We start from the raw sequence: 9,389 nt of genomic DNA, 5'->3' as shown, positions 1-9,389 counted from the left end.
CCATACAAAAGCAAATTCAATAAAGAAAAACAAGGAAAACCTGAAAAAGGAACCGAATCTGAGTAATGTTATTATTTTCACAGTATATGACACTATAGTGACCATGAAGCCTCAACAAAGACAGACATGGGTAACCATTTATAATTTAACTTTGTAAAACAAACACCATGTTCAGCTATGAGATCCAAGCTTTTAAACCAATATCATTAATTTACTCATTAAAATCATTAGGAACCTCATATGTTAACATTTGGTTACAGCAAATAACAATCAAAAATGTAAAAGTATCAGTAAGAAATGTTTTGTTTTCATCAATCAATCTGATTTCATCTTCTCTTCTTACAATCTCTTAAATGAGTTGTAACACATGAATAAAAAACACAAGTGCTTTAAATGTAAAACAGTTAAACCCCTATTTCATACAAATGGCAATTACACCTCAAAACAATAGGCTGCTTACACAATATCCATCGTGAAGCAATCACCACACAGGACATTATCAAACTCTTGACGAAACTCAGGGTATGAACTGTAGGTGCATGGCAATTCAAGCACTGCACCACATGTGTGTGCAACAGGCCTTCGACTCAAACCAGACAGTTTATTAAAGGTTATCTCAATTGTGTTTTTGCACAGCACAGTGGATCCTGTACAGAACCGCAAGAAGGTCTCCAGCTTTCTTTGATCAAGGCTTCTTACGTACCGAAGCAGGTGGTTAAGGGCTGTCTGCTCTTGGGAAGTAAGGCTTTCACAGGATGGCTTAATCATCTGGGCCACCTTCTTGTTCGTTGGCCTTTTGGATTCATAGAGCTCCATCACACTGTTCTTTGTTTTAAGTGCTGGCACATTGTGAATGCTTGAGTGGAAACAGTCAATTATAAACTTTGGCTCTTGAAGAAGAGCTTTGTGTGCAATTGTTAGAATGGCAGCTCGTAAGCTGTCTTTAGGGGGCACGCAATGTGAGCCCATTCTTGAGAAGATGTCCATTAGGTCCTCCTCAACAGTTTCATCAGTGTTGCCCTGTAGTGCTTTTTCAAGCGATGCACGCTCATTCTCTGAAAGAAATCTGGCAAATGACACCATCAAAAGTTCCTCATCCACAGAATCGAGTCCTTGACAACAGGCAAGAATAAAAGCAGGCGACAATCTGATTGGTATAATTTTGTGGTCCTGGTACCCTTTCAACCACAGCCTTCCAAGAGCTTGCCACTTCCTCTCACAATAGTCTGGCCGTAGTCTAGGCACTCGCTCATCTTCCCCCTCGCACTGCTCCAAAAAATGTTCCCAGAATGCAGAGTATGCTTCTCTGGAGACACCATCACTGTCCAAAGCTTTTTCATTTGCAAACTCAATTTTTAGATCAGCATTCAGTACGTTTGGTTGCATGAAGAGATTAAGCATATCTTCAACTATGTTTACCCGTCTTAATGTCACAAGAAGGAATTCATTATGGTCTGGTGATGCTGGATGGCTGATCGATGACACAGATCCGTCATTCAGTGTAGAGTGCTAAAATAAAAGATTTAAAAAAAAAAGGCAATTAGGTGTGATTATCAATCAGTTAATTACAAAACACAATTGCTTTTGTAACCCGCGTCGTCCTGTAATATTTCGACAGTCCATCATCTTTATCTTCAGCTTCTAAGACTATAACCCTAACTAAGATGACAGCTGCCTTTTTGATGATGCTGAAGATAAAGGTGATGCACTGGCCAAGCAAGACCCATTTGAGCACCTATTTGATGTCCCTACCACTCTTTGACACAACACAGCACCCTTGGTACCATGACTTAAGCTTATATGACTCTGATTAGAGAGGTCTGTCTTATGCTGCCCCCCTAGCGGCTGTAGTTGTACTCACATTGCAAATTGCATGAGTGAAACAACCATTTCTAACCAATACACACAGTATGTGTAGGTTTCTTGGGTTACCTGGGGTTACCTACACTTGAAATGTTAACATATTTAATACTTAATTTTACTGCTGTGTGCAATAATGGTGATTCTGTTGTGATTTTCTGCCTTTCTGTTCTGTATTACAATAATATATAAAAGATATATATATATATATTTTAAAATGTTTGGATCAAAAAGCAATAACAATTAAAACATGATCTTGGGGTGACACAATGTAGGATGACAATGTGTGACTGTTTTGGTACATTTCAAAGAGAAAGTCCTGAATTGAAAAGATATTTACTTTAATCATTAATTGTAGTAACATTTCTACTATACCTGAATGCTGTTCAAGCTATGTGGATTCCAGGGAAGGGTTGTGTCTTGATCACCACCATCATGTCCAAAAGCTGGGCTAAACTGTACTTCATAGTCAAAGTCCTCAAGAGATGCTTCAATGGCAAAGGCCATATCTGACTCGTAGCTTAACACTTGATCACTTTCTTGAGTTGACATAGACATCAAACAGTCAGTATGACTCCCAACATCACTGGAAGATGGTGGATGCAGGACCTCAGTGTTACTGATTGTAGTAGTTTCTGGTCTTGGTTGGCTAGTTGTTTCTCCTCTCTGTTGATAGAAAACAAACATATAATTATTATCTTATCTATGTATTTGCATAATCCAACCAAAGCCACGTGTTTATTTTTGCATTAGTGTGATTAAACCAACTTGCTCCTAAACATATATCCCCTCACAGCAGTAGGAGCAATAACTGTAATGTACTGTTGCTGGTGGCTTGTGCCGCTGACCAACTGGCATGTAACCTGTCCTGTGCCACTCATCAACTCTTGGTGTGTCCAGCAGCCTGCCTTGTGCACTGTTCCATGTTACTGGCCTACTCATGCACTGTCCTGTGCCACCCGGATTGTCTTGACTTACTTACCACTGTCCCATGGGTTAATTCTGAGTTAGGTTTTTAACAATTGGCAAACTGTGTCATGGGACAGCAGACAAGTGGTGCAGGACAGCACTCTGGACAGTAGATGAGCGACGTGGGACAGACAGTTGATGATGGGGCATGGGACAGTGTACAGGACAGCTGGCAAGTGGCACAAGCCACAAGCATCAATACAGTACTTTTTTTGCCCCTACTGCCTCTCCTGAGTAGATTAAAGTCTTTTGAATGTTTAATCTAATAGGCTGGTCTACTACAAACATAAGCTAAAATTGAAGACTAAGGCTAATGAATAACATTTCTCATTGGAGACGCACATTGGTGATGAGTGATGACTGTGTACTTTGCTTTGATACCCTACTACACTGCTCAAAAAAATAAAGGGAACACTGGTTCATAGGAGTATAGCATCAAGTCATCATTGATCTGACCAGTTATGTAACAGAGGTGGTTGTGAATCAGGTTGACCTGCTTTGATGTCAACTACATTTTCTACAGGTGTACTAGAGGGCCAACTGTGAGACGACCCCCAAAACAGGACTGTTTTTTACAGGTGGTGGCAACTGGTCATTTTTCCCATCTTCATCCTTCTTGACTGATTTTTCACTAGTTTTGCATTTGGATAGGGTCAGTGTTATCACTGGTAGCATAAGCCAGTATCTGGAGCCTACAGAGGTTGCACATGGTAGTCCAACTCCTTCAGATTGGCAAACAGAATGACCTTACAGAATGACCTCTAGCAGGTCACTGGTGTGAATGTCTCTGGCCACACTGCCAGAAACAGACTTCATGAAGTTGGCCTGTGGGCCCGATGGCCTCTAGAGGGACCTGTGCTCACTGCCCAGCATGGTGGAGCTCAATTGACATTTGCCATAGAATGCAATATTGGCAGGTCTTACACTAGTGCCCTGTGTTTTTCACAGATGAGAGCAGGTTCCCCCTGAGCACATGTGACAGACATGAAAGGGTGTGGAGATGTCGTGGAGAACGTTATGCTGCCTGCAACATCATTCAGCATGACCGGTTTGGTGGTGGGTCGGTAATGGTCTGGGGAGGCATACCCTTGGAGGGATTCACAGAACAGGGCAGTGAGCACAGGTGCCTCTAGAGGCCATCGGGCCCTCAGGCCTCCTGGAATCTCTTCCATGCTCTTGAGACTGCAGTGGAAGACACAGCAATCTTTTTGGCAAAGGAAAGTATTGGTGTGCCATTCTGGAGGAGTTGGAGAACCCTGTGCAATTTCTGTAGGCTCCAGATACTGGCTTATGCTACCAGTATTAACACTGACACTGACCCTATCCAAATGCAAAACTAGTGAAAAATCAGTCAAGAAGGATGAAGATGGGAAAAATTACCAGTTGCCACCACCTGTAAAAACCCAGTTCTGTTTTGGGGGTTGTCTCACAGTTGGCCCTCTAGTAGGCCTACACCTGTAGTAAATTTCGTTGACATCAAAGCAGGTCAACCTGATACATAACTGGCCAGATCAATATCCCACAAGTGTGACTGACTTGATGCTATACTCATGAACCAGTGTTCCCTTTATTTTTTGAGCAGTGTATTACTATTATAGCACTTTATGAAAATCACAAATAGCACTGCATTGAATAAAGCGTAGACAAAAAAAAGGAAAGAAATAGATGCGAGGGTGTGCGTCTACTAGTTGACTGACTCCCAGTCAGCGCGTTCAGCGATGTTTATATAAGAAGGCTCATTAAGGACATGGAAAGTGAAATCGTATTAGGCCTGTCGTTTTATTTTGAATAGTAAAATTATCCTAGCCTACTTCTAGTAGCCTATCCCCTGTAATTCGAACAATGCATTTATAAGCAGAGTAGACATTAGCATTCAAAATGAAACGTAGCTTGTTAACCCAATTAATACTATGTACAGACACCAAACATGTGGATAAACGTACCCTAAATTAGCCTACCTGCATTTCATTTGAGGCTTCGGCGTCTGACGAATCTGATCTCTCGAGATGATTCTTTGCCTTGGTGGTGGTGTAGATACGAACCATTCTCAGCTTGGTCTGCTCATACAGTTGCCCCACCGTGATGTCATATTCCAATATGTTATGACTGTAATCGCGAATATCAAAGTCAAAGTTTTCCATTGCTCCTTTTGATGAACGTCCATTGGGGAAAAATAAAGATTTCCCTATCTCCAACAGCTCGACCATCCTCACACACTTCTGCACAGTCAGGCTTCGTGTCCCACCCCCGTTTCTTGTGCGAACTTGACGGAATGTGTTCTCTTCAAGTGAAAAATGGAGCCATCCCATTTCGACCCGACGTGTCTCTTTTGCTGCAAACTGATTTCCTGGGCGGTGGGCCTCTGCTGTCCGCGCGTTTTTGTTGGCGGGACGTTTGCGTTGCTCGCTTAACCTGTCCCTAACCCTCTGCATAAGAGTAGACTGAGACTCTGTCATATCTCCTCTATGCGTCCTCATAGCTTGCTGCCGACAAAATGCCCTCAGAGCAAGCCGATCCCCATAGCTGATGATATATTTGGCTAACTCCTCATCTGTCATTACATCTATGACGGTGATGTCGATCTGCAATGCAAAAGCACATATCTTAGCCTAAAGAAAAACCTAATAACACATCATACCTTAGCCTAAAAGACTACTGTAATTTAACCTAAGAAACCTAGCAGAACAACTAGGCTAATGTAAACAGACAGAGCCAAGACTAGCAATAGCCTATAGCCTAGCCTACAATAGCCCGTATAGGCTACTTTGTGAATCGAAAGTTAACTTTTTGTTGCTTAAGGCTAGCTGCTACCAAAGTTGAACGTTTATCTTCACCTTATCATCTTGCAGATGCTTAATTACACTTTCAGATATTTGTCTTCCTCTAAGAAAGTCAACCAACAGCTCCTGATCCTGCCCTCCTTCTGCCATACTGCAAACGCGAATGGTACATGAGTCTACCGATTTCTTCCCATAGACAGTAAAAGATTTTAGGTGCGAAACTTTCAGGTGCGCACGTAAAACTTTCAGGTGCGCACGTAAAACTTTTCACGTGCTCACGAGAAAGTTTTAGGTGCGCACGAGAATGTTTTACGTGCGCACGTGAAAGTTTTACGTGCGCACCTGAAAGATAAAAGTTTCATCAGGTCACTTTAGGGGCTCCGTACATACGGGAGCAACCGTTATTTTTTCGTCTCACTCAAAGTAATGGAGGAGCAGTTTTCAGCAGAGGAGCTTGGTGTGGGGAAACGTGCTGTGGTGCTGGCATGATCTTTATGGAACAGGAGGCAACGCTATTCAGAGGTAAGATGTAGTTGCAATTTATCGAAATTCAGTTTGTAAATGTTGAATACTGTTAACGGAATCGAATTGTTCGCTTAAAGGCTAACATATTAGCATTCGCTAGCTACGTAGCCCATGTCATGTTAGCTATATTCAGATATTTTGAAACGGTGTTCAAATGCCTTCAGTAATGCATGAGGTAAGGTATAGTTGCAATTTGTCGAAATTCGGGTTTGTAAATATTGAATACTGTTAACTGAGTCAAATTGTTGGCATAATAGGCTGACATTAGCATTCGCTAGCAACGTAGCCTATGTTAGCTATGAATATTTTTAAACGGTGTTCAAACGCCTTCGGTAATGCATGACTATCATGATAGATGTTAAGGAAAGGTATTTTGTGTGTGTTTTATCACTGTTTCCCATTTTAATGTGAAGTTAGTGAATACTGTTGAGTCAAATTGGCTTAAAGGCTAACATTAGCACTCGCTAGTAACCTAACCTTATGAACCAACCTTATGGTTCTGCTAGCTGCTAACGTTAATCCCTCTCACACAGATAACCACCAAGGCAGAATGTTGGCGTGTGGAAGTACCTCTACTCAGAGTGATAGAGAAAACTATGGCTCTGCTTTTACTGAAGGAATGGCTACGTAAGTAACACAACTTGGTCGTTTTTCTTAGTGTATTGATAGTATTTTTCTTATTGATGTTAAATACACATAGAAATGAAAATAATACAGACAATTTTTAGATTGTTTAGTTTGTCCAGGAGAAATTATTGCTTAGGGTCATCTTGTGCTGTTTCATTGTGTCATTTTTTTTAAATTTATATTAATGTATTGCATATGCCATTTCTCTCTCAAACGCATAGCGGAGCGGGCAGCTTTATGAATATAAGGTGAAAAGGATGTATGGAGAAGTTTTGGGAGAGTCAGACGGAACTTGCAATGACTTAGCAATGATCTATGCCAGGTGAGTGGATTGACATACTGTAGTTGCATACATGTGTATTTTACACAATCTGTCTGAGGCTATTTATTTGTGTGGTTGAAAATATCTAATTCTGAGGTTTGTGTTTACATTTTGCTTTCAACAGACGTACAACCCTGCTGTCATTGGTGATACCACTGCTTGAAAATATGTCAACGTCCTGTAGATCAAGTAAGGTTCCAGTCGAAGTCCTCCTGAAGAATTTGTTGGATTTCTGCCAGTTTTTGATATTGAACTTTAGTGCCTTTTGAGACTCTTGGCTTTTTAATGGCACGCCTCATTCTACCCAAATGGAAGGATTGGAGTGTGTTTATATTGTATATGTTTATAGGCTTGCTAATATTTGCTTAGGCTTTCACATTGTTTTCTGAGATACTACTCAATGATGTCATTGTGACTCATTGTATCACACTTCAAGACGCGTATCTTTTACTCAATTAGTGTATGCACTGTGAATCCAAACATGAGAATTCTAAGATTATAGCAACTGCAAAGTTACTGCAAGGACAATGTTAGTTTTGTAAAAACCTTAAGTGACAAGCACAAGATGCGATAGTGCTGGGAGCTTTTCTCTTGTAACATTTTAATGCATTTGTAATGGTGACGGTAAGCAGATACTACATTTTCATCTCATATGTTAGTATTAACATGAACTTAAAAGCATGCAAGGTTTTTTTGTGTGAAGTGGTTAACTCAAATATTGGTATAATATAGATCAAGGTTATTAATGTTGATCACCTATGGTGCAAGTTAATCATTTTTTTCCCTCTGCATATAAACACAATGTGGAAGCAAAATATTGGAGATCAAACTGTTTTATATTTACACTTACATAAAGAGTTACAACATGTTTTACGTTAATATGCATATTGATTAATGTAAGATACTTTGATGTTTTGATATGAATGTGTTAACTTTTATGTACCTGTATTCATGTGGAGTATTGTGTGTAATATCACAAAGTGATTTTTCTCTCAGAATAAACATTTTAATTTACTTACTGGTTGTGTGAATACATTTCAATTATACCACCTTAAATTTTCACTGGGGTTGTACCCTTAAAGTACAGATTAGTACCTTTTAAGGCTGCTATGCTGTAATGATATACACAGGTACATTTCGGTCATTGCAGGTACACAAGTGTACCTTGATGGGTACAAATGGCTAGGGTACCAAACGGTACCTGCATTAGGGGTACATTATTGTACTTCAAAAGGGTACTGCCCCAGCGACAAGCATTTGTACCGTTTTAGGTACACACTGGTACTTCCATTTCTGAGAGTGTGTGCACGCGAGTGTTTGTGTGTGTGGGTGGGAAGTTCTGTGTCTATGTCGTGTATTTGTGTGCAATAATGATTAATGAGTTCTCCTGTGTTTGTGTGTGTGTGTGTGTGTGTGTGTGAGTGTGTGCGTGCATGCGTGCGTGTGTGAGTGCGTGCGTGTGTGTGTGTGAGTGCGTGCGTGCGTGTGTGTGTGTGTGTGTGTGTGTGTGTGTGTGTGTGTGTGTGTGTGTGTGTGTGTGTGTGTGTGTGTGTGTGTGTGTGTGCGTGCGGTGCGTGCGTGCGTGCGTGCGTGCGTGCGTGCGTGCGTGCGTGCGTGCGTGCGTGCGTGCGTGCGTGCGTGCGTGCGTGCGTGCGTGCGTGCGTGCGTGCGTGCGTGCGTGCGTGTGTGTATGTGTGTGTGAGAGTGTGAGTGTGTGCGCACACTCGCACAGAGCCCTAGCTTGCTGATCCGATCAAACAATGTCTTTCCAGCCCCAGAGCCCTCACTGCTAGCGACAGATGAATCATGACTGCTGTCAGGCCACTGTATTGACCAGCACTGAAAAATGGGTGGCGGATTAAATGGACTTATCTTGACAAATACACTGCAGCGGCCTCCTCGAGCTCACTCAGCCAACTAACGTGGGCCGCAGAGTAAAGTTTAGTTAGAAATAAAATTAATCCATGTCCTATGCAAAGAGCTAAAGAGCTAATCTTTGCTATTGAATGGGCACCATTAACCATTTGTCAGTGCAAAAACCCAAGCATGCTGAAGGGTCTCTCAATGATGCTGGACATTGAGTTCTGCTTAGCAATAGCATTATGGATCAATTCACCGGGGGCTCCCTCATGCCTGATCACATAGAACTGCTCAGTGACCTGACAGAACTTTTAACTACTGATAAAAAAAAAAAAATTGCGACACAGCTCACAAAATGCATTGCTTTTCACTTTTTTTGTTTTGTTTAAAGATAAGATCACCTAGATTTTCCTCCCAAACCGAGGATGATCACAGGCATTTGGAAT

General features: G+C 41.4%; 1 protein-coding gene and 1 long non-coding RNA gene across 2 annotated transcripts; one reads left to right on the top strand and one right to left on the bottom strand.

Annotated features, from left to right (window-relative positions):
- Positions 1–360: 360 nt before the first annotated feature.
- Positions 361–2,315, bottom strand: LOC134076206 (uncharacterized). Its single transcript, XM_062531209.1, has 2 exons — positions 2,236–2,315; positions 361–1,509 (listed from the first exon to the last, which is right to left on the bottom strand). The coding sequence occupies exon 2, from the start codon at positions 1,399–1,401 to the stop codon at positions 457–459; it is 945 nt and encodes a 314-aa protein (XP_062387193.1). The 5' UTR covers positions 1,402–1,509; positions 2,236–2,315; the 3' UTR covers positions 361–456.
- Positions 2,316–6,103: 3,788 nt separating this feature from the next.
- Positions 6,104–7,048, top strand: LOC134076205 (uncharacterized). The gene is made up of 3 exons (XR_009938560.1): positions 6,104–6,131; positions 6,668–6,761; positions 6,983–7,048. It is a non-coding gene; the product is annotated as an uncharacterized LOC134076205 (long non-coding RNA).
- Positions 7,049–9,389: the final 2,341 nt, after the last annotated feature.

The sequence above is a fragment of the Sardina pilchardus genome, chromosome 3 (genome assembly GCF_963854185.1).
Source record: "Sardina pilchardus chromosome 3, fSarPil1.1, whole genome shotgun sequence".
Taxonomy (NCBI): Eukaryota; Metazoa; Chordata; class Actinopteri; order Clupeiformes; family Clupeidae; genus Sardina; species Sardina pilchardus.
Note: the sequence above shows the minus strand (reverse complement) of the source record. Positions and strands in the feature narration are given on the sequence as shown.

Bases quoted from the DNA above. Each gene is read 5' to 3' on its own strand.
- LOC134076206 (XM_062531209.1), bottom strand. From the start codon at position 1,401: ATGCTTAATCTCTTCATGCAACCAAACGTACTGAATGCTGATCTAAAA.